Source organism: Manis javanica, chromosome 9, assembly GCF_040802235.1.
Source record: "Manis javanica isolate MJ-LG chromosome 9, MJ_LKY, whole genome shotgun sequence".
NCBI classification, from domain to species: Eukaryota; Metazoa; Chordata; class Mammalia; order Pholidota; family Manidae; genus Manis; species Manis javanica.
This window is the reverse complement of record NC_133164.1, coordinates 89,411,074-89,435,754: the sequence shown is the minus strand read 5'-3', so window position 1 is coordinate 89,435,754 and position 24,681 is coordinate 89,411,074. Positions and strand designations below refer to the sequence as shown.

Sequence of the window (24,681 nt, the reverse complement as noted above, 5' to 3'; positions counted from 1 at the left end):
CAAAATGCTGGTGAGATTATGGAGAAACTCATATTTCAGATGGGAATGTAACGTAGTATTACTCTAGAAAGCAGTTTGACTTAATAAACATGTTTATCACAAACCTAGCAACCCTAATACTCTTATGTTCATACAAAAACCTGTATACAAATGTTCATAGCCACCTCGCTTAAAATAGCCCAGTATTAGAAACAATCCAAAGGTCTTTCAGTGGGTGAGTGGGTATATTTCACTCCCAGATTCCTGTCATTTCACAAATTTGAAAAGTGGATCCTCTGCATCATTTGAGTCATTGTTAAAAACATTAGGATTGATATGAAAGTCCTGGGTCTCCTGGATCTAGTTAGACAATGATTGGTAGGTTACTCAGCAGCTCATCTTACCTGAAGTTACACCATGTGGTCTGCATTCTTCCCCTTACGGGGTGGGAGTGTGGGGACTAGCAGCATTGGGAACAGCCTAAGTCCAAAGTCCTAGTTGCATTTCCCTTTAATAACCCTGTTTAATGGAGTTTTAGAGATCATGCATGCTCAAGTGATAGTGACATAATTTTGATAATTCTATACACACAACACACTATCATACCACATTCTTTCTTTTCCCTTTAAAAGTGGCATTGGAGTGGCCTCCTGTGGATTTCTGTGTCCCCTACTCCATCATTCCCATCAATCATGGCAATGTTCCCACAATCTTAAATGAAATTTTCCCAAAATTCTACGGTATTTTTTATCTGAGCAAAATTCTTAAATGAGCAGAAGCAGCAGGATGCCCAAGCAGAATGACTCCACCTCGGGCTTGGTATCAGCCTGCTTGGACTGCCACGCTGGAGTACTGCAGGCTGGGGGCCTGGCAGAAATGGCTTTCTCTTGCTTCGTGAGGTTAGAAGTCTACGACCAGGGTGCCAGTGTGGCTGGTGTCTGGTTAGGCCTCTCTCCTTGGGGTACAGGTGGCCTTTCTCCTGTGCTTGCATGGCAACAAACTAGTCTCTTCCCATTCTTATAAGGGTATGAGTTTTACTGGATTAAGGCCCCGCCCTTATGACTTCATTTAACCTTCATCACCTCCTTAAAAGCCCTATTTCTATGTGAAGTTGTCACATTAGGGATTAAGGCTTCAACATATGAATCTGGCAGGGTCTTCAATTCCTCTGTTTTACCATTTTCCAAATATGATACAACTTCACACAGATGAAACAGGAGACGAGGAGTTCTGGTTTTCTCACTTAAGAACATATGCTGACATGACAGGCAATGGGCTTACCTCGTCTCTTCTTACTTCAAATCTAACTTTTTAACTCTTTTGATGTTTTCCCCATTTTTCATGCATCTAGGCTCATGTGGTGCTGCCCTCAGGTATTGTTCTTATGGTTTGTGTTAAGCATCTTACATGATTCTGTTCTTTCAGTCCCAGAAGGCATTAGAGAAAAAACTTAGAGCTACTGAGTAGTAGTTCCGTCACTCTGTGACGTATATACCCACCTCTCCAGGTAGAACATAGTGGCAGCTCACTGCAGACCATCACTGGGTATTTATTGAATACGTAAAATATTCTTTCCTTCTGATCTTTATAGCCTTAACAATTTCTTTCTGTATAGAAAGCAGAGAGCTGGGCCACCTCGGGTCTGAGTGGCCAGATGGTCCTGGCCACCAGGCCAAGAGCTCTGTCCATCGAACTCCGTCGTGACCCTTTTATTTACCTTGTTCCAGATGCAGACAGGGGTGAGATTCCAACGACCTCCCAGCTCAGGTACACCTGGGCGCTAGTGATGTTCCAGATGTCCTGGGTGGTGTCGCGATGGAAGGCCCTTGGTGACTTGAGTGAGGGCCTCCTCCCCACGGCCCTCAGGCTGGTCGGGTGATGACGCTGCAGCCACACATCCGGTGGCGGCTCTTGACATGCACACCCGCTCACCCCCCTCAGCAGCCGCAGTGTCGCGGGTCTTGCCCAGAGGGCAGCCAGCGGGGCAGGCAGGCGTTGGGAGGACGAGGACAAGCAGAGGGGCCGGAGCAGGATGCTGGGTGCACCCTGGCTGGACGCGGTGGCGGTGGCAGAGGCGCAAGTTAGATTTTTTTTAAATAGTAAGTAACAAAATGGTGTGGGGGGGAAAAAGTTGTTGGAGATGTATGCATACCATACTGTAAACAGTGGCTTTTGGAGTACAAGTAATATTTCTTTAGCATTTCTGAATTTCTGTAATATTTAAATTTAAACAAGCATGCGTCTTTTGCTAAGCAGGAAAATTGATTTTTTATGGGGAAACACAATGAACTATCTTGCTGAAATAATTTCCTACGCATTCTTATCTTGATGACTTAATTCATATACCCACTTCTATGTAGCGAGGTTAAATATACCTTTGCCATATTTTGCTTCTTTCCATTTGTATTTGATTCTTTAACGAACACTTCCTGCTTTTTTTCCCACTATGTGCAAAATTTACAATGTGATCCACATGAGGAGAAAAACCTATTTGCAATGTGTCATTTAAAAGTGAAATCTAAATATGAGAAGATGAGTGGGAAAAAAACTGCTTAAAAGAGCACTGCTTAATTTTGTAGAGACGTGGTAGCTTGACAGCAGGACCTAAGCTGATATAAGGAAAGAAAGAAATCACACACAGAAACAATTCTAAAATGATCTCTCCATTTTTAATTTCTTAAAAGGCATGTTCACAGCACACTCCAAGAATGCCACAGAGCAATGGTTTGCTGCTCTTTGTGAGAGTATGTCAGAAAATAAGATTAAAAAGTTTTAAATGGTTAATGTTTCTTTTAATTAGTTGTCTGAAATTTCTGTAAAGCCAATAATCACCATCTTAAATCTTTCAGACTAAACATTTCAGAAATGTAATGAGTATCTATCCCAAATCACACTTCTCTGAAATGCACTTAAAAGCCATTCAACAGAACAAAAATAAATATTTTTCTAGAAAGAACATTTTAGGCATTTAAAAAATAGTGTTAAAGGAAAAGCTTCCAAGTGTAAATGTTTGGATTTTTACTTTCTAGGACAAGACACACAGTTTGGGTCCTTAGTGGTTCCACCTTGAATTCAGTAATAGGAGGAATGATTACGCTGTGGTTAATGAACTTCAAACCTAACAAAGCCAACGTACTTGTCCAGTACAGTGCTTGCTTTGTTTAAGATGTTGGCATCTAGCCAGTACTAAAAATTATTTAAAGTGAGGCAAGATAGTTCAGATTGATTAATTTGATATCCCAGTTATTTTATACATATTTTTCATAATTTGATTATTTCTAATTAGCTTGCTGTATTTCTCCCAAAATCAATCAATAAGCATATAGTTTGGAATGTAAACTTTGTTTCACTGACTTCATTAAAATATGTCAAACTTGGTTAAATATTATATTCTGTCCTTCCAGGTAATTTACCTTTCCATTATAAATGCAGCCACACCATGATTTATATATCCTAACCATTTCACCTAAGTGTAGAAAAGCTGAATATTATATTTTAAAAAATCTGAGTAGTTAAGAAATTCTTCTATCTTATCACCCTCAGAAATCTATGATGGCTTTTCTTGCGTATGAATATGGGAACGAACTGTTCATATTTATGATGCACCAATAAAAAGTACTTAGCTTGTGTCTGTTTCTGTCAGCCATTCTGAAACCAAATTTCCATTTGTATCACCTACTAAGGAGAAGAATTTTTCTTGAGAATTATGATCACAATTTAGAAAGAGAATTGAGAAGGGCTAATTTCAGGTGATAAACTATTTGAGGAAAGACACAGCACAAAACAGGGAGGTAAAAAAAGCACGTATGTTGTAATAAACTCCTCCCTTATAAACACATCTGTCCTTTCCTCCCATATTTGGAAATGTTCCCTAAGTTTAAAAAATTCTCATCAAAATACTTCATACCATGAATCCTATAAAATCAGGTCTATTTCATCTACATAACCTACAGCTGTTAAAGAATGTTATCCTGCTTATAAGATGGGAGGTAGTGACAATATATTCTCTCAATGCCGTGCTAAAAATTCCACACATCTGGCACATGAGTTACAAGGGGATAAAAAGCACAGAAGCACCACCATGCCTTGTGTTTTGGTATTTCCATACACCCATAACGTCGCTTGCCACTGGAAGCTGACAGTCACCACTGGTTGACACTGAGAGCAGTGGGCCTGGCGCTAGTCATCATATAGGACTGGTGGACCTCCATCATCTTTCAAGAATGAGGCAGCTTTCCTTCCATTCTTCTGCACATGATCCTCATTCATTTTCTCCAAAGCTTCTATCTAAAAAATTAATATATTGAATCCATTTGTCAAAATCCTACTTCACAGAAACCATAGTTCAAGGTTGAACCAGTACTTTTACTCTTAAAACTAGGTCATTCCTAATGACACTGCCTTGAATTAGAATTACAGTGTGACCCACATCATCTGTCACACACGCTTTACAGGATGGCACACACATGTATATTTTGCATGATTATACCACCAGGGTCAATATTTAGTGTCTTTATTAAGCTACCATTGGAATCCAACATGTCTTACTGTATACTCTATAAAGCTCCCAGGGAGGTTTCTTTGCTAACTTTCTAAATCCAGTTAAAGGCAGGGGCCATGTGTTGACTGCTTTTTCTATCACCCACAGTGTTCACCAACTTTCTCATTCATAAACAGGAGAAACAGGAGTGAATTGGAAATGTGTTATTTGTCTATCTTAATGAAACTAAGAATACCTTCTTGAAGAAGTGTTTTACTGTATGTTTATCTTAGGTTTTAAATCTGGAAAGGACCAAACACAACATCTCAAGAAAAGAAAACCCTCTAAATAATCTTATTTGAGGAATGAGGATAAAATTTCCTGCTCTATCCAGTTCTCTATTACCAGCAAAGTGAAAAACAGCTGTACACACACTTACCTCAGCTAAGAAATCAGCCTCACTGTCTGCTGAGATGTTTAGGCCTGAAACAGCACAGAAGAGCTCTCTGTCACTAAGGGCCTCCTTTACCCCTCCTTTCTGGAAAAACTACGAAAGAAAAGTCAACAAGAGATATTAGCAAGGTTCTCTTAGAAACAAAAAACAGGAATAGTACACTTGTATGGCATCAGTGAATTCCTTCCATAATTTTTAAACCACAGATTTTCCCACTTCAGGTTTAACTCTGCTCAGGTTCTGTTTGCTTTTTGTCCTTACACATCCATGCTATCTTCTGGATTTACTTTGTCACACTGTACACCGTTGACAGTGATAGGTATGAGTGGCATGTGTAAAACTATTTGGCATTGCTCTGAATGCAGAGACTCAAAATATTCACTAGATCCTGTCAATTAAAATGTTCAAGGAAGTTCAGAAATTATTTCCAATATCAAGTAGTTATTCTATCATTTAGAAACATCATTCTTATCTAATTGTTAACAACTTATTTCCTTTAGAAATAGCAAACAAATGTGACCCAAACTTGTGATTACTGAGTTTTACCTTCCTTAACCTGTTTACTCTGCCCCACAGAAACAGCGATCATCAGACACTGGATGATGAGGAAGACTACTCTCCTTTCAATGGATGGCAGTAAGCATGTAGGCTGGTTAGACACCAGCCTCCCTTCAACAACTGTGCATGCATTAAATGTCTACTTTGACTGCTCAAATATTTGCAGCCAAATTAAAAATTTACTCCCTTGCAAATTTAATTCAATTGCCGAAGTATGAGACATGCAATCAAACACATGCTGAAAATGAAAACTGACGAACTGATCTTTTTATCTTTATCTTGAAAGCAGCCAGTAACCAAACCCTTGCAGCAATTTTTAAGAATATGGCCATCTTATTTATCGTAGGAATGAGAACAATAATTTGAACCTTGTATCTCATAAAAAAGACCTATTAGTTTACATGCCTACCTGGGAGACATTCCTACAGTCACGGAACAAGAACTCTAGGCCGTGAGGATGGGTTGGTTCCACAGACTGACTGACATCGATCAACCAAACCTATTTACATACAGAGCAAGTAGTGATTTCTTTACATTCAGTAATTTACATCAAGTCATTAAATCTGAACGTTAACAAAAGGCTCTCCTCACCTTCCCGGCATGCCACAGCATGTTATACTCACTAAGGTCGGCATGGACAAGTGCACATTTGTTATACAACTGCTGCATCAACTGTGAGGAGGCAAGGCAGACATTTAGGAAATGAAGGAGCAATTCCAATTTACCCATACAACTAAAATGTCCAGGTCAACCCGTATTTTCCAGAAAAAGCAAAATGAGGTTAACAAACTTATTTCCTCTTTATTTTGTATAGTCTAAGACTGGGCTGTTTTGTTTTAGGTAGGATGGGGAACACTGAGACACTGGAGGATATGAATGCATGACACTATTTCTTTGTCCACGTGACAGCAATGAGATCAGGAGCCCAATGGGCAGACCTGGATTCCCACACGGATAAGGCAGCAGCCATGTTATGGTCACCAGCCAGGGGACCCAGGTAAGCAGGTGTGTACAATTCTAAAGTAAAAAGTACTTCCTGCCAGAGTGGGAGAGAGTTACCCTTATAAATTAAGGCCTTATATACTCATTAATATATACTCATTATTGGCCTTACATATTCATACATGGCCTCATATACTCAATACTAACCCCTACCCTTACAGAAATCAACATTAATGCTTTGTTTCCCAGCCTTCATAGAGTCAAACAGGAAAGCATATCACTACTTCATCTCTTCCTCAGCCATTCCCCTGCTCAAAGATGCCAGAAAAATGAACTTAATTTTCCTGTCAGTGTTTTCCTCCTGGAAGCAGAGAAACTTGGATTATCTCCATAACGTCTTAAATAACTAATTTGGGTAATACTTTCATATTCACATCAGCTGCTACATGACATGAGCGCTTCATGCAGTGACTATATAAAAAAAGCATTTAAGTTTCTCCACTGTTCAATTAAAACAATGACAGGAATAATGACAGTATTAGAAACATTTTCTTAAGATGAAAGGACGTCATTTTGAATTCAGTTGCTGTCCTGAAGCAAAACAGCTTCCTCAATATCCAACTCTAATACCTGCACAGAGGGGGAAGTGCTCCTTACCATCTTCTTTTCAGCATCACTTGTAATGAGACCAGATCTAGTTTCTTCTAATTCCCCCACAGGTATTTTCTGTGCTGGTAACACTCAAGAAGGCATACAAGCTAATGAGGTACAGTCATCTGCTAAATACAGTAATGTCTACTTTTAGTAACGAAGTTTTGTGAATAATAGCTTCATATTCTATGTCTCTAATGCTAACAACTGAGCCTAACAGCTAACACATGAGCTAATAACTGAGCTCCGTAGGTCCACTTCATAGTTGTTTCTAAAATGATTCAAGACACCAGCATCCCTGATTAAAGACAACTCTTCAATGTCAACATTCCCTCACAAACTTCAGTTTGTCTTGTTATAGCACCCTAAAACTGCAGTTTTTAAGGCATTTTTTTTAGAGTTTAGACAAAGTATGTTGGAAAGTCAGCATGTGACTGCTTTGAAAGGCACAACTTACATGAAGAGTTTGGTAGTAGGCTTCTTTCATTTCTTCACTACTGAGCTTCACTTCTTTCAATTTAGGGGCTGGAACTTGATCCTGGCCAATAAAGGACATAACTAAAATGTGTTTCTTGAGCAGTACAACTGTTGGACAAGGAATTCCAGCTCTCTGCATTCTATACAGAAAGAAATGATTAAGACTGTAAAGATCAGAAGGAAAGAATATTTTACTTATTCAACAAATAAATATCCAATAATAGTCTGCAGTGAGCTGCCACTATGTTTTACCCCAGAGATGTGGGAATGGGAAGACAGGAGGACACAGCCTCTGCTTTACAGAGCCCATGGACTGGTGGAATAGACAGGTAGGCGAGGACGTGATTACAGTCAGCATGGTGCAGGCACCAGCCACAGTGGGGGGGCGGAGCTATGGGAGTACGTGGTGCTGAGGAAGGCTTGGTACAACCATACCAACAGGAATTAGTCAGACCAAGACAGTGTAGGGAAATGCTGGTCTAAGGTTGGAAGCAGCTTGAGGAAAAGTGTGGAGGTATTCAAGTGCATGGCCCATTTGGGGTGTCTATAAATAAACATAGCTGAATCTTGAGTAGCAGGAAGGGTAATGTGGGTCAGGGCTACAGAGACAGGTAGGCTACACATCACAAAAGGACTTTGAGCTTTACACTAAAGGCTATAGGAGCTCTTGAAAATTGTAATAAAGGCTGAGATGAGCTCTCAGTAGTATAAAAAAGAGATTAGAGAGTAGCAAGACTTCTTAGGGAATTACTCTATTTAGAAGTCCTATTATGTAAAAGAATTTTGCAACTAATAAATGTGGATAATTATATTGGAAAGCAAACCATTTTAGAAAAAATGAAGATTAAGCTTTTAATATATTAAGATACGGGAAGGTTAAATGAGAAAGATTATTAGTACATTACTTGGTTGATAAAACAAATTCCTTGATAAATTCTTAGAGAATTGAGGAAAAAGTCTAATAAAGCACAATGCAATTTGACTGCTAAGACCCTGCCCCCACCAAATTAACAAACAATAAATGCCATAAACAGTTCCTGAAACAGAAAAGGGAAATCACTATTTATAAGCTTAACTGGAGGCTTAAAAAAGATATTTAGATAAATGACAAAAAGTCTTAGGCAGGAAATGACTTCATTTTCCTCAAACTTTACTGAGGAAAAAAAGAAAGAAAATGGTTTATTCATCCTAGAAGTATAAATTCAGGTTACATGTATAGAAATGTTTTTTTAGAGAAAGCCTTGTTGAACATTAGAATTTCAAGACTTTCCATAATTTCTATAAATGAATTTAAAAAAGAGCATGGATTTTTTGCTTGGCTAGTAGATCTAACACAAAAAAGTAATTACCAAGATTACTTCTAGCACAATGATTTTCTTTACCTTGTGAGATTGTGCATTTCTTTTTCTGCCCACATGCGGATGATCTTACGTGGATTTAGTTTACTGAAGCGATCTTTAAACCTGAAATCATCTTTAATATATTTGTCACGATTCTTAAACTCATTAAGGGTTGTTTTAAATACCTTGATGGCACATTCTGTAGGTATAACTTTACTATCTTCCTTTTCCTCCTCCAAGCTAAGTGGAAGAAAAAAAGTTTAAATCAATGTAAGTTGTCAACTCACAAGTAAAACATTTCAAAATAAAGATTTTCTGATACAAAAGTCTATCTACATTCTCTGAGAATGTCAAGACTTCAAATCTTAATAAAGTCTTAATAAAACCTAAGGTTTTAGTTTTTTAAATAACATTTTCAAATTGCCAACCAGTTTTCAACAATCTATAATATAGTCTTAATGATTATGGAATCGAACTCAAGGAACAATAAAGACATTCATACTTTAGGCTATAGTCTACCTGGAATGATTCAGGGGCAAAATTCAATGAAATAACAGAATAGACAAACTTTTTAAAAATGTCCCTTTTACTCCTTGCAGATATAAAGGTGAGTGAAGGGGCCCCTGACCCATAAATATGTAAGAGGGGCAGGGGGAATAGAAGAAGTACATGAATAGGACAGGTCCCTTTCGAGTGGAAAGGTCAGGCAAGGCTTCACAGTACAGGTGGCATATAAAACAAAACCAGGACAATGGAAAAGATATGAACAAGAGCAGTCACAGTATTAACAAAAGCAGAAGTAGGAAACTACAGGACAGATAGAAGAAAAACAACAAACACTACAGTTAAGACCTGGCTGGAGAGAGGAAATTAAGAAGTTAGAACTGAATGGACAGGATGTAAGGAGATTTGTGAAGAGCCTAACTGCCTGGGTGAGAAGCCTGGATATATTCCCAAATGCAGGAGGAATCACCAAGGGCCTCACACACTTCCTGAAGACCAAGCCCATAATGGCAGGAGGGAAGGGAGCAGGAGACACCAGGTGTGGAGCCTAATGCAACAGTCCCACAGTAGTGGGCCACTGAAAGGGCTGGAACCATGGCAGTGGCAGTGAGAACACAGAGGAGGAGGACGGAAGGACAGTATTTACCTTTAAATATTTGAAAGGATGTTAATCTGGACAAGAAAGGAACTGTATTTCCAGAGGGCAGAATCTGACTCAAACTCCCATGCCCCCTCCTTCAGTACCGTATTTTCCCAGCCTCCTCCTCCTCCTCCTCCTCCTCCAGTTAGCCTCAGAAGGTTAAGAGTATTCCAACTGATTCTAAGTAACAACCTTCTCTTACTAACTGCCTTCTCTTCCTGGGAAACTTCATTTAGCCCTATGGCTTTAAATAGCACCTATATATGGGCAGCATTTCTATCCTCAGTCCTTTCTCCAGAACTTCAGGCCCATTTATCCAACCCCTACATGACATCTCTTGGATATCTGGCAGGCATCTCAAACTTAATGTGTCCAAAACAAAATTCTTGATAACCACACCTTAAATCTACCCTTCCCTAGGGTCTGACCTCAGAAAATGGCACCACCCAGCTGCACTGGGCAATGACACATCTTCTCATACTCCACACCCAATCCAACAGCATGTAGCATTCTTCATTTTCACTACCATCTCCTTAGTTCAAACTACTGCTATTGCTCATTTAACCTACAATAACTTTTAACTGACCTTAATGCTTCTTCTCTTGCCCTCCTGTAATTCATTTTCCACACTGCAGTCTGAGTAATCTTTTGCACACACACATAAAAATCAGCTTGGTTCCCACTGCACTTAAATAAAGAGCAGACTCCTTACCCTGGTTTACAGGGTCTTTCCTGATCTCAGCTCTGCGTACTTCTCGTCTCCTCTCCCTTTCACACACCATGCTCTAGGCATACTGGCTTTCTTACAGTCTCTCAAAGATACCAAGCTTAAACCTGCCTTAGCATGTTCTCTGGTCTAGCATGTTCTTCCACCTGATCTTTATATTGCATCCCAGATGTGTCAATCAAATCTTAGTTTAAATATCACTTCATCAGAGAACATGTCCCTATTCTACTAATAAAAAAAGTTGTCAACCAGGCACTTTGACATTACCCTAGTTTAACTACCATAACACATAGCTGATATTTTTTGTTTTTTTATTATTCTCTTGGAAGGACTTTGAGGAGGGAGGAAGGACATTCCCTGAGAGTAGGGACCTTCCTGGTACCATTCATTCACTGATATATCCCTATTACCTAGAAGAGTACCTGGCACATGTTAGCTGCACAAACATTTGGTGAAAGGATGAATCAATTTTCAGGAGACAAGATTAAAGATTCTATACAAGAAAGAAATTCCCAGTAATTTAAGGATGTTACATACATCTTTGGATTTTGAGATAGTAAGTCAAAATCCCTGCCACTGAAATAGTTAACCATACGTAGATAAGGCCTTATCAAAAATACCACTGAGATTCTTCACCTAGATGGCCTCTAGGATACAGTCTAATTTCTAAGATTCATCTTGCCACTTTCCTATTAAAACAACCTGTTTCTTAGTAAATTACACATCTCGACCTAGCTTTTAAGGTCCACCTTACCAATTTCTGGTTGGCTTACAGAGTTTTATATCCTATTACCTTTCAACATACATCTAATGTCCTCATTGCCTAAACTTCAATCCTTCCATTTTCAGCTCTTCTGTTTTTTAAAAAGAGTTAAACATTATAGATCAAGCTTTAGTTTCCTTTGAGTAGTATTTTATTTCCTTTGACTACTATCCTGGGTAGTTCATTCTTCATTCCAGTTCTCTAGAGGCAATCATGGGCATGAACAGTATCTTCTAGTCTTTTTAAAAAGATACAATTCAAACAGACGGCATACTATCATATTCTGCTACCAGCTTTTTTTTTTTTTTTTTTGAGAGGGCATCTCTCATATTTATTGATCAAATGGTTGTTAACAACAATAAAATTCAGTATAGGGGGGTCAATGCTCAATGTACAATCATTAATCCATCTCAAGTCTAATTCTCGTCAGTCTCCAATCTTCTGAAGCATAACGAACAAGTTCTTACATGGTGAACGAATTCTTACATAGTGAATAAATTCTTACATGGTGAACAGTACAAGGGCATTCATCACAGAAACTTTCGGTTTTGATCACGCATTATGACCTATAAACAATCAGGTCAAATATGAATATTCGTTTGATTTTTGTACTTGATTTATATGTTGATCCCACATTTCTCCCTTTATTAATCCCCAAATTCTCACCTGATGGCCCCCCTGCGACTGTGCCTGTCTTAGGTTGTTCCTCCCTTGAGGAATCTTACCCGTCTCTGGCTAACCAGTCATCTTCCGGGGCCATACAGGGACATGTAAAGTTGGTAAGTGAGAGAGAAGCCATATTGTTTGCTACCAGCTTTTTGCATGCAATACTGTTGTTTTGTTGTCTATTCTTAAAATCCAGGTTGAGGTTGCAGTCTAACTTAATCATGCTCTCTTCCCTGAACATGACTGGCCAATGATCTTGTTCTGTTCTCTATTCCTATCTCATACAAAGTCTCATTTGTATAACTGTGTATTTGATTATGTAGTTACCTTTTATTGACCATAATAGTTCTTGCTGTAATGTTCTTCTCTTGGCTATAAATACCATAAGCAATTTGAGAGTAGAAAACATGTCTTATACTTTATTTCCTGAAATATTTAACACAAATTTACTATTAGAATACAGTTGGCACCGAACAACACAGGTTTGAACTGACTGGGTCCACTTATGCACAGATTTTTCTCAATAAATATATTGGAAAAACTTTTGGAGATTTGCAACAATTTGAAAAAACATTTTTTCTCTAGCTTACTTTATTGTAAGAATACAGCATATAATACAAGCCTGGTAAGGCTTCCAGTCAGCAGTAGGTTATTAGTAGTTTGAAGTTCTGAGTCAAAAGTTATATGTAGATTTTCCCCTGTGGAGGTGGGGTAGTTGGAACTCCTAACCTCCACACTGTTCAAAGATCAACTGTAATTGTTGATTACTTGGCCAACCTGAGAGTTATAGAAGCCAGATTGACTTTGTGGTGGGCAGAACCCCATAATCCTAAAATGGCCCCCAAGATCCTAGGCCCTGGCATATACCCTGTATGTAGGTGGGAGGAATGGCCACTCACTTTATTATCTTACATTATATGGCAAAGGTAACAGTACAGTCATTTCATTTCCAGCATTACATCCCATTGTCTAAAACTCAATCTTAGACTGGAGAGAAAGACTGCCCTGCTGGCTTTGAGGAAGTGACCAGCTGTATGAAAGGGCCTGTGAAAGGGTGGCCTAGCCAGGACCTGCAGAGGCCTCCAGAAGCTAAGAGCAGTCCCCACCTGACAGCTAACAAGGAAGTGGAGACCTCAGTCTGCAGCTGCAAGGAACTGAACTGTGCCAAGGGAAGAGAGCCCCAAGCTTCAGAAAGGAATACAGCCCAGCTGACTCCCAGACTTCGGCCCTGTGAGACCCTGAGCAGAGCCCAGCTAAGCTGTGCCATCCCAAACTTCTGACCAACAGAAACTATGAGATAACAGGTGTTGTTTTAAGCTGCAAGTCTGTGGTAATTTGTTATGTAGAAAACTAACTTTCAAAGGCATTTATTCTAGGTTGTAGAAAACCAAGTGTTCTCTAGTTTTGCTAACTTACAAATGCCAGATTATTATAGATTATACCAATTTTACCAGAAGGCAAGAGAGATCATTGTATCAAAAAATCATTAAATAAAACAGAAAATGGACAAAGGATAAATGAGGCAGTTTGACAAGAAATGAAATGGCAAAAAAGGTACTTGAAAAAAATATACAACCTTATTCATAATTAAACAAACACATACCAAACTATCTAAATGGTACTTCTCTTCTTTCACACTGGCAATAACTATTGTCTGATAACAAAACCTATGCATCATGAGGATGGTAGAAACAGCCTCATACTGCTGGGTGGCAGCACAAGCTGATTACCCTTCTCAGAGGGCAATTTGGCAGTATCTACTAACATTCAGAACACACACAACGTACAGATTTGACTAGTTCATAGGAAAAATTCCATTTGCCCTACCATTAAACGATAAACACAAGTTCAAGATTTATGACCTGGTGTGACATAAAGAAAAATCTTTTTAGATGTTTAAGAAGAGAAATCAAGAAACACTGCTTGCTACAATAGCCAGCTGAGGCCCAGTGAGCAAAATCTGGTACTCTATTCAGGGAGGCCTCCCATTATTCTACAGAAAGAGGAAAAAGTACAGATAGTCTTTGCCTTAGCAATTTCAATGTTAGGCAGTTGGCTTAAGGGTGTATTTACAAAAGCACACCAGAGTCAATGTCCAAGGATAGTCCTGTGTATCCACACCATGGGATGTACAATAAAAAAGGGGTGGTATAAACTAGCAATACAGAAAGATATATTAACTGAAAAACCAAGATCCTGAACAAGCACAGATTTTTCTCTAGTGTAACGTCTTTTATATAAACAAAATAAGGGATACGTGCAAAAAAATTTCTGGAAGGCTAGACTAAAAACTGTTAACAGTGGTTATCTTTAGAGAAAAGATCTGTGGGGCAAAGGTTGGTAAGATGAAGGCTACTTTTCATTTAATTCTTCCTATAAAGTCTTAATTTCTACCTTAAATGATCTTTCAATAATTTGTGTCAGTATGTTATATTTGCCTGATCCCAAGAATCCTCAAATGAAATTCAGAAAGAGGGCAACACAGTTTAAAGAATAAATAAATGTTTAAGATTAGTATATACTAGGTGTTATAAAAAATGCTCTCATTTGTCCCACAAAAGTCCTATGAGGTGAGGATCAGCTTTTAAATGAGGTTTAGTAACTTGCTCTAGATCATGTAGCTTGAAAAATGTTGAGCTATTTTATCCTAATACTCATTTTTATCCTTTTCATTTTGGAACATAACAATATAATTCCCTATATGATTATTTAAGTATGTCTCATCTAGAGAGACCGGTTATACAGGTTATGAAAAGTAAGGACTTGACCAACATTGTTTGAATCCTCTTAAGTACACCATAAATACCTTCTAAACCTAAAAAAAACTAGAGTAAGTTTGTAATTTATTTTGACATTTTTGTTTGCACACAAAGTTAAGGTACAGGAATAACTGAGGAAGTATAAGCCTCACTAGCTTACTTCAATAGTAAGTAACCAGATGATTTCATATTTCTGACTTAAGCACTTTCTCTAAACAGGTTCCATTTTTTTTTTGTATCATTAATATACACTTACATGAGCAACACTGTAGTTACTATATTCCCCCCATTATCAAATCCCAACCACATACCCCATTACAGTCACTGTCAAAAGTAAGATGCTATAGAATCACTACATCTTCTTTGTGCTATACTGCCTTCCCTGTGAACAGGCTCCATTTTTAAAAATGTTTCTCTTCCTCAAGACATTCTTTAAAGAATGCTTAAGTGAAGTGGGTAAGATCTAAGTACTATAGACCTTTAAAAGATGTTTCCTTAAATGATGCAACAAACATTACTTAAAGCTATATTTTTTCCTATCCTATAAAGATAAGTGATCTTTATTTTATACCTGACTTTAATTGGATTGCATCTAATGTTTCATCAAGTATATTTGCTGTGTACTTTAAACCTAGTTTGCCAATAATTTTAATCATAAAAATGAATTAAACTGTTTCATTCCTAGGCATATGACCAACAGAATTGAAAACATAGGCTTATACAAAAACTTGTACACAGATGTTCATAGCAGCATTAATCGTAATAGCCAAAAAGCAGAAACTACCCAAATGTCCATCAACAACTGGATAAACACACTGTGGCACATCCATAAAATGGAACATTATTCATCCATAAAAAGGAATGAAGTTCTGATACATGATACAATGAATAATAAAAACATGATGCTGAGTTAGAGAAGCCAGACATAATGCACTCACATTTGGTGACTGGGTGTATATGAAACATCAAGAACAGGCAAAACCACAGAGACACAAAGGGTACCAGTGGCTGCCAGAGGATGGTCTGGGGACAGAAGACTGGGGAGTGACTGCAATGGGATTTCTTTCTGAAGTGACAAAAATGTTCTGAAACTAGACAGGGTCTATGGTTGCACAACTTTGTGAACCCACCAAAACCACTGAACTGTATATCTAAATGGTGGATTTTATGGCATTTGACCTATATCTAAAAAAAATGCATTGGATTTTACCAGTGTTTTTTCTGCATCTATTGAGATTGTCTTATTGAACTTGTCAATGTAGTGAACTATAGATTTCCTCACTTTCACCATTCTAGAATTCATTAAATAAAGCCTCTTGATATAACATTGTTTAATTTCCTGCTGCTTTAATTAAGTTCACCAATTTTTTTATGTGGTATTTCTGCATCCTAGCTCATTACAGGACAAGGTCATCACTGTCTTGTGCGCTCTCCTCTGGTTTTGATACCAGGATCATGCTAGTCTTGTAGAATGAGTAGCTTTCCATTCTCTGACACAGTGTGCTTGGGATGTGAACAACCTGTTCCATGAAGGTTTGGTACTGATCCTTCACGAACTCTTTTGGCCTGTAGCCTCTTTGGAGGATAAATCTTTTACTCTTATTTAAGTTTTATCATCATTAGTCTGTTCAGTTTCTACTTGTTTTTTTGGGCGCATTTTGGGAATTCTATATATTTTCCTGGAAAATTGCCCATTTCATGTTAAAGCTGGTATTTCTTAGAGTAAGGATCAGAGTTTTAAGAGAAGGAATCAGTATTTGTTCAGCATTACGTCTTCTCATCCTGGCACCGAAGGGCTCCACAGTGAAAAGACCATGGGTTTTGAGACAAACCCAGTTACAAATATTGCTCTGCCACTTACAACTGCCTGTATGATATGGTATGATCACAATAATGTAGAAAATAATATATATACAGAGAGAAGACTAGAAGAATCTACACAAAACTAATGGGTTCTCTCTGGGTGTTGGGATCAGGATGACCATATTTCTTTATTCATCTTCTATTGTCTAGACTTTCTGCAATAACACTATTTAAGTATTCTGCTTGCCATGCAGCATTGATAAATGACTTTGGGTAACTCCATTTATATCAGGGAGAAAAGGCTAAGCTTTTATTGACATGATAGGATTATATTTTGCTCATTTACCTCCCTCCATATGCATGAAAGACAACAGATTCCTTTCCTGTACTAATACAGCCAGTGATTGTCTCCAACATTCCAGAGTTGACCATTTTATACATAAGCAAACGTGTCTTAGGATCAACTGCTTTTTCCTGCAAAAGACAAACAACTATAAGTGAAAATGACTGGTAATCAAAAGCATTTTATGAGTCATTTCTAATATCTAACATTTAAAATATTTACTTTTTTAACCTTTATTACTTAATTTACAAAGATGTACATTTTAACAGGCTCTTAAAAGAGTACTGTCAAGACAGAATTCATTCCTATGACTTTAATGTCTTGGAAAGTGAGACACCACCGTATCTCCAAAGTTTAAATAGCTCTCCTAATGTACTTACTATTAAGTTTTTTTCTAAAGGTTTAAAAATTAGTTTATTCTCAAGATATTAGATACTATCTTCATTAATGTAAAACATTAGACACTATCAAGTTATTACATGTCATAATGTGACAGGAAAACTTTTTTTTTAAATCTTGAAAACTCATATGCAATGTAAACTTTACAGTCTAAATTAATTATGACCACTAAAATGTTAGTTTAAATAAGTGTTACCAACCATTACATTAATCTGAAAAGTCAAATAGCAAAGCTGCTTGGATTTTATTTGTATCTTTGATCTGAAAGCCAATTTCATGAAAAAAATACCAAACAGGAAGTTTTGTTTTGTTTTTTTCTCAAACATGATGTTTTCTAATATGGATCTTTCCATTAAAGACTAAAACATAAGAATGCTCACTGCAGTAGAATGCTCCTTTTTCTCGTGGAGGCGGGCACTTCGACGTTCTTCTGAGTAGGCATGTTGCTTTAAAGCATTGAAAACATGGTTTGATAGTTTCAAATCCATTCCAATTCCATCTCCTACCTGAAACCCAGGTGCAAACTGCCAAAAAGAAGAATTACCATCTGAATACTTTAAAATGAGGACAGTAAAAACAAATAAGGAGAAGATAAGTCTTTACTTTGAACAGGTTTCCTACTCAACAGATAATCAGGCTAAACAGAAAGCAGAACCAAAGGTGTTAAAGAGAAAAGGTACCTAATAATAAACCCAAGAGGAAGGAGACTATTTCTAGAATTTAGTATGTTTTACTTAATAAATAATTGTGTTCTTAAATGTTGATGTTTTATATTAACAGTATTTATGAAAAGGAAAAATGCTAATTTTTTTTCTATTTTTTTTCAAAAATTACATTTTATTTCTGATTTTGCATGGGTAGTTCAGGTACAGGATTAAAAATTCATAAAGTATAAAAGGGTATATTGTACGAACAATTCAGCTCTCCCATTTCTATCCCCCAATCGCCATTGTTATCTGTTTCTTGAGTAGGGGTGCTATTCTATAGAAAATAATATACTGAAAATAAATGTTACTTTTATAAGAACTGTTTCTTAATTTTAGAATCTATGTAAATCAAGCTGGTTTTCTTAATATTATTGTAGAATTTTATTCTGGGGTATATTACATTCTCATTAGCAGCTGAGTTTTCATGGTATTATTATATTGTCATCTAAAGTATCTTTCAGAAGAACCAAAGATACTTTCAGATATTTAAGATACCATATTTAGAATCCCATGTTTTTAACTTACTCTAATAAAACTCTTGATCAGAGATAATACTTTCAGTAACTTACATTTTCCATTCTGGCTGTATTCTTTCTCCCACATACTACTTCATCATGCTTCGTGGTGATGTCTTTTCCTTTTCCAATAAAACCCTTTTTTGGGGTAGGAACTGGTTTTGCTAGAGACAAGTAAGACAAGTATGTAAAAATAGCAAATACTAAACTGCTGCATTCAATACTGTCTGAAAAGATAACTGAATGTAACATAAGTTACCAAACAAGATTCAAAGATAAGTCTTCCTATGTCCCCATCCTACTCCCAGCCCCCAAAATCAAAGCAGATACCTGGTATATAGGGGTCATCACAAGTATCCTGCCAGTCAACCTCCTCTTCTGAGCTATCACTGTCTTCATAAGGATGCACTTTTCGGTAATTTTCAAAGGAAATGGAAACTGACAAGACAAAAATAGTTGCAGATGTTACAAGCACCTTGTACCACCCAATGGAGCTGTCACAATAAGGTCATAGTACCTTTGCTATCTCCATTGAATTTTTTTTCTTCGCGCCTAAGCTGTGCATCATATTCTCTGTCAAATTCCATCTGTAGCATCTGTGCCAGCATTAGGTCGCTGGAAGTGTCCATGTTTTCTCCAGTAATAAATGGTCCTTCAGCAACACTATTCAAAAGAAGGCAATACAAATTAATATAATGTGCTTGTGTAAACAGATGCTACCAATTATGAGAGTAGGATGTGACTTTTCACTGTTAAAAATTGTACTGAAAAACACTTTACCAAACCATTCAGCTTCTCCTGCCCAGCTGCCTGGGGGCAGGCCTCTGGGACAGCACCAACAAGGACTAAAAGAGCTGTGAGAGAAAGATACAGGGTCTGTAATAAAATCCGAACTGAGACCCAGAGTTCACTCATTCTGTGTTCTGATCAAAGGAGAAGTAGCATATATAGGAAAAGATAAACTAAAACATCTGATGAATGTTTTATTACTTATTAATTTTGGAGATCATCAGGTTCAACTGTTACAATAACTAAAACCCACAGAAACAGTGGTTTGCACAAGATAATACTGAAAACTAATCACAGAACCACAACTAAAACTCAAATTTCAGAGGACTCCCAGTGTGGTGTTCTTTCTACTGCCTTTCTCAATACAGTTCTTAATCATGTCATGACAATCACTGATCAAATTCTAAACCTTTGCTACAACAGGCTATACAATATAGATTCTTTGTGAATTTTACTTACGCAGCTTCAGGAAAAGCAGCAGCTTCTTCTTCTAACTGCAATTCTTTAGCCAACTGTTCACTCATTACATCAGCCAGAGAACAAGATACTGTATTTTGAGGGGTACCCCATGGACACTATTAAAAAAAAAAAGTAAAGGAGCAATTCAGTTCATAATAGTGAAATTAAAGTACCTTCCAAATTTGGAAACAGGTTCTTTTAAAATTTAAACTTTTAAAATCAACCGAAAATGGATGATTACCTACTTGCAGAAATCATCTTAAAAGCAAAAATATCTCCCAGCTCAAATCTATTCAAGGATAAATGTAAGTTAAAATGGCCACAAGCACTTTCTAACCTGTTTGGTGTGCCCTTTTAGTTGAGAGGAAGCACCAGATTATAGTACCACCCCACCGGCCAATGAGTTCAAACAATGTCCCTTGTTCCAATTTAATGCTCACCAAGCAACCTTCTACTTATAATTTGGCTTCCCATGCAGATTATTTTAGGAACAGACTATACCAACCAGCACAATTCAAAGCACAGTTAGAAGTCACACCTCATTCTAATTTAGGCAGTAAGCTTCTACAGGCAAAGAGTGTGTCAGCCCCTCTCAGACATCTAGGGATAACACTACAAGAGAAATAATAATGACAAATAATCCAAACTAGGCTTCTGAACTTTAGACGCTGAGAAAAGGCCATGAAACAGTATCACTACAGCACAGTAACACTGCCTCTAGGAGACTCTTCTTGGGTGGCCAGCCACTCAGCCTTCCTCAGCCCTTTTGAAGTTCAAACTGCAGGTTCATTTCACAATTCCTAATTTTTGAGGGGGCAAGCTTTACTTAGCAGAAGCAAATGATTATATTTGATAACCTAGTGATTAAGAGCTTTAATACTGAATAAGATGTCTAAATACATCCTGCACTTGCTTAGCTCTATCGCCCTTCCAAGATGTTACTCCAAGGTATCCCCCTCCCACCACAGGCTAATAGGAGAGACTCCTGGTCCTGCCTGTTTCCACCTCTACCCCACCATCACAACACAATGATTTTTCTAAAATGCAGGTTTGGGCCCGTGTCCTTACTTAAAGTTTTTTTTATTGTTTTAGTATTTCCTGCTGCCTTAAGTCCCAACGCATTCTTTAACTATTACTGAGTGTCTAGAATAAAACATATGATGTTATCAGTTTTAGTCACAAAATTGTTTAATCAAGGTTAGCCAGTATAGGCCCTCCGGCTGGCCTAAGGGCCTGTTGACATGACTCCTAGAGACAACTGGGCAGCTGACCCTTGTTCAGATTCCATAGCATTGAGGTTCTGGAAATTCACCTGGTTCAAGCTGTTGGGAGAACTTAAGGGTGATAAATAACTATACAGATTGGAGTGCTTAAGGGTGATAAATCACTATTTGTGCCTAACACTGTGTGTCAAGTTTTATTTAGTCTCACCTGAGGCTGAAGATATGCACCTGGCTGTCTATACCTACACTAGTCTATTACAGAATTATTCTGACCTTTCATAAGGCTGGAACTGGAGAAAACAAGGAGGCTTCTTCAAGGTCTGGTGTGATTTTCATTCACGCAGATCTTACGGGCAATTGAGTACTCTCCTGGTGAGGATATTGAGGTATATAAACTTTAAGCTCTCTGTAATCTAAAGAATACAGCTTGTCTTTTGGCCACATACTGACTCCCTTCTGAATCCTCTACACAGAACACAAAACGTAAGCTCTCTGTAATCTAAAGAATACAGCTTGTCTTTTGGCCACATACTGACTCCCTTCTGAATCCTCTACACAGAACACAAAACGCTGCCTCAACCTAGAAACACGTCATCTGATGAGTTTCAAAGTCCAGGTTCCAAAAAACAAATGACTGTATTTGCTAACTCAGAACTGTCAATGACGTTTTGCAATGACTAATAGTAGAATAACAGACATTGTAATATTCATTATATTTGAGTCACTTGACTAAATATACATAACTTACATAGATTATTTAAGTCACACAACTGAGAAGTTACAGTATCACCCCCACAGTAAAGATTTAGAAATTGAGACACAAGAGGGTTTTTTTTTAATCTAAGATAACACTGTAGATGGAAGTGCTGAGATTTGAACCATGGCAGGGAGACTTAAGAGGCTAGACTCAGCATTGAGCTATACTGCTACCCTAATCCCCTTGTCCTAGACTGTGAAAAGCAAACTGCCTGCTGCCTAAAATTCTTTGTCCATCATAGCAGTTTGGCATTTTATAACTAGCACCCCAGACCTCCAGGAAGGGGTCCCAAGACCCTTTCAGGGTGTCTGCAAGGTCAAAACTATTTTCCAAATAATATGAAGACATTCTGTCTTTTTCTCTCTCATTCTCTCAAGTGTATATCATGTATGATAAGTTTCCACTCTGTATCAGATATGAACATCACTCTAAAGACTACTGGAATGTGTGCTTGTATATTCTTGTGTTTTCCAAATTTTTCTAAGGTAATAAGTTTACAATATTACCTTATTCTAAGGTAATATTCTATGACCCTTTAAATGGAACAAATGATCTGTGGTAGCATGTAAAGAACAATTAAGAACCTTTTTAGGATGCATTTCTTTCATCTAAAAATGCAGATTTTTAGAGAGTAACTCAGTTAATTAACTCAGTAGAGATTAATTACTGTGCTCTTACCCATCTTCGATTATACTTGCTACAATGTACATATCTCTAAGGATGGATTTTCTTTATATACTTCAACTAAAACATCAAAACAGAGTATAAGAAAAAAGCAGATATAAGAATACAGCTGTCTCCTATGAATTCAGACATTAAAGACATTTGCAAAAATGCAAAACAATACTACTCTTCACTAATTTTTTTGTGTTGAAGTTTTATATAGAAATGCTATTTGTTACATGTTAATCATTTAATAAACATTTTTCAGTATCTGTTTTAATTTCTGATACAAATATGAAGATATAACCAATATAAACAAAAGTTCTTTGATTCTTAAAAGTGCCAAAAAGCCCTGACTTAAAAGTTTTGAGAGTTGCCAGCTTTTAGCATTCTTTCGATTTTTAAAACCTCCTTCAAATCTCCACCTCCTCAATGTAGGCTCTATAATAACTCAGTCTTCCAAGGGGTTAGAGAAGGAAAGGACTGATTCTTGGGGCATCTTTCCAATTGTTTTGCCTGTGAAAATGCTGTCTTCCCAAGAGAACATTCATAAACCCAGGAAGATTTTGTTGATGAATGATGAAAATGAAATTTTATAGTTCTGACGATGTAAACTTAAATGAAAATATGACTGATATCAAATGCTTTATTACTGAACTAACTTGTAAGTGAAATTTTTTCTGAGGTTAGGGATTCTGAGCAAAGTTTGTCTCATTTGACATATTTACTAGCCTTTACAGATGCGTAACTGGAGGAATTTAACATGTAAAGTATGTATATGTTTATTAGTGTCTGTTTACTGGTTGTCCTCTTATGTTTACTCTTCTTGGCCTCGTCAACAAGGCCTTCATAGGAAAAAATGCGCAAGATACGTTAGAAGTAACATTTGCTAAGGTATTACCTCAGATTCTCCCTACAGTTGTATAAGAACTTTCATACAAATAATTTCCCTTTTCCTAATAGCTAATTATTTCCCCCTTTTTTTGTTTAGATCTAGCCTGAAGAGCCAGTAAGATTGACGAGTGACCCTTTAAATGGAACAAACGATCTGTGTTAGCATGTAAAGAACAATTAAGAACCTTTTTAGGATGCATTTCATAACCTTAACTTGATGAACCCCAAATCCCAACTGAAGCACTCCCTTGCTTGGAAGCAAACCCTAAGTGTCGGAAGTCTTCTCATCCTTTTAACTTAAGTATCATGAAAAGGAGCAGCATAGAAACCAGAAGTCAAATGTGAAATAAACTGAACAGTTGGCCACTAGAGAAAAATCTTAAGACTTTGAAGCCCAGTCCGGTAATCAGAATTCACAACCATACTTCCAGGATGCAGCGTACACTGGATGGAGTATTATTAGCCTGGAGGAGGGAAGAGGAGCCTGGGTTTATTTTTTACTATTTCAAAACAAGAAATTGCCAAGGTAAGGCAACCACACTTGTCAAGGGAAAGAAACAGTGGCTTAAACAACCTTTCTGTAGGGCTTTCTGTTTATTATTGAGCTGACTCACTTGGCCCTTAAAAAAACAACATCGGGCTTGTTTTCCGTCAAACGTCAGCGTCTCTGAGCTAGTACTGCGCAAATACGTGTTACGGAGGTACAGAAACCGAGACGCAGAAAGGAAGAGACCCCAAAGGGCCCAGGGTGGCCGTGCGAAGCCCGGGTCGGCCTCCCTGCCTCTCCCACCCGCCTCCTGCCAGGCCCACCGCGCGCGGTCGCGGGGGCCCGTCCGAAACTTGCCGCCTCGGCGCTTGCCACCCACTCCCGACCTTCCGAGAGGGGCGGCCCAGGCAGGTGCGTCAGTCCCGACCGCCCCTCACCTTGCTGGGTCCCCAGGGCGCGGCCGACCCGGGCTCAGGCGATGCCACTCCGACCAGATCCATGTGGGGGAAGAGGCCCGCGACAGGGAGAACGGAGCAGCGCGGCGGCAGAGCTGGGAAGCGGCTCCCGCGAGGAGTCAGGCGGCGGAGCAAGGCCGACGGTGGCCGGAGGGGAGGTGACAGATGGCGGCGGCGGCGGCCGCCGCGTACGGAACTAGATCTCTCCTCTTCCGCCCTCCCCGCACGGACCGCCGCTTCCTGTTGG

The 24,681-nt window shown here is 38.1% G+C and overlaps 1 protein-coding gene and 1 long non-coding RNA gene across 3 annotated transcripts in view; one reads left to right on the top strand and one right to left on the bottom strand.

Annotated features, from left to right (window-relative positions):
- The window catches only part of LOC140843426 (uncharacterized), an 18,589-nt gene extending 12,143 nt beyond the window's left edge, over nucleotides 1-6,446 (top strand). The window contains exons 3-4 of the long non-coding RNA XR_012121183.1: nucleotides 5,490-5,549; nucleotides 6,312-6,446. This is a non-coding gene — a long non-coding RNA (uncharacterized lncRNA). The remainder of the gene's footprint in view (nucleotides 1-5,489; nucleotides 5,550-6,311) is intronic.
- On the bottom strand, nucleotides 2,627-24,681 carry RIOK3 (RIO kinase 3). 2 transcript variants are annotated; one of them, XM_073212891.1, is made up of 14 exons: nucleotides 24,417-24,681; nucleotides 21,452-21,547; nucleotides 19,956-20,071; nucleotides 19,225-19,370; nucleotides 19,038-19,145; nucleotides 18,762-18,871; nucleotides 17,866-18,009; nucleotides 17,090-17,217; nucleotides 8,924-9,121; nucleotides 7,522-7,681; nucleotides 6,063-6,143; nucleotides 5,881-5,970; nucleotides 4,899-5,006; nucleotides 2,627-4,266 (listed from the first exon to the last, which is right to left on the bottom strand). In XM_073212891.1, the coding sequence occupies exons 3-14, from the start codon at nucleotides 20,018-20,020 to the stop codon at nucleotides 4,159-4,161; spliced, it is 1,446 nt and encodes a 481-aa protein (XP_073068992.1). In that variant the 5' UTR covers nucleotides 20,021-20,071; nucleotides 21,452-21,547; nucleotides 24,417-24,681; the 3' UTR covers nucleotides 2,627-4,158. The 2 variants fall into 2 exon arrangements, with proteins under 2 accessions (XP_073068992.1, XP_073068991.1); XM_073212890.1 differs by lacking the exon at nucleotides 21,452-21,547.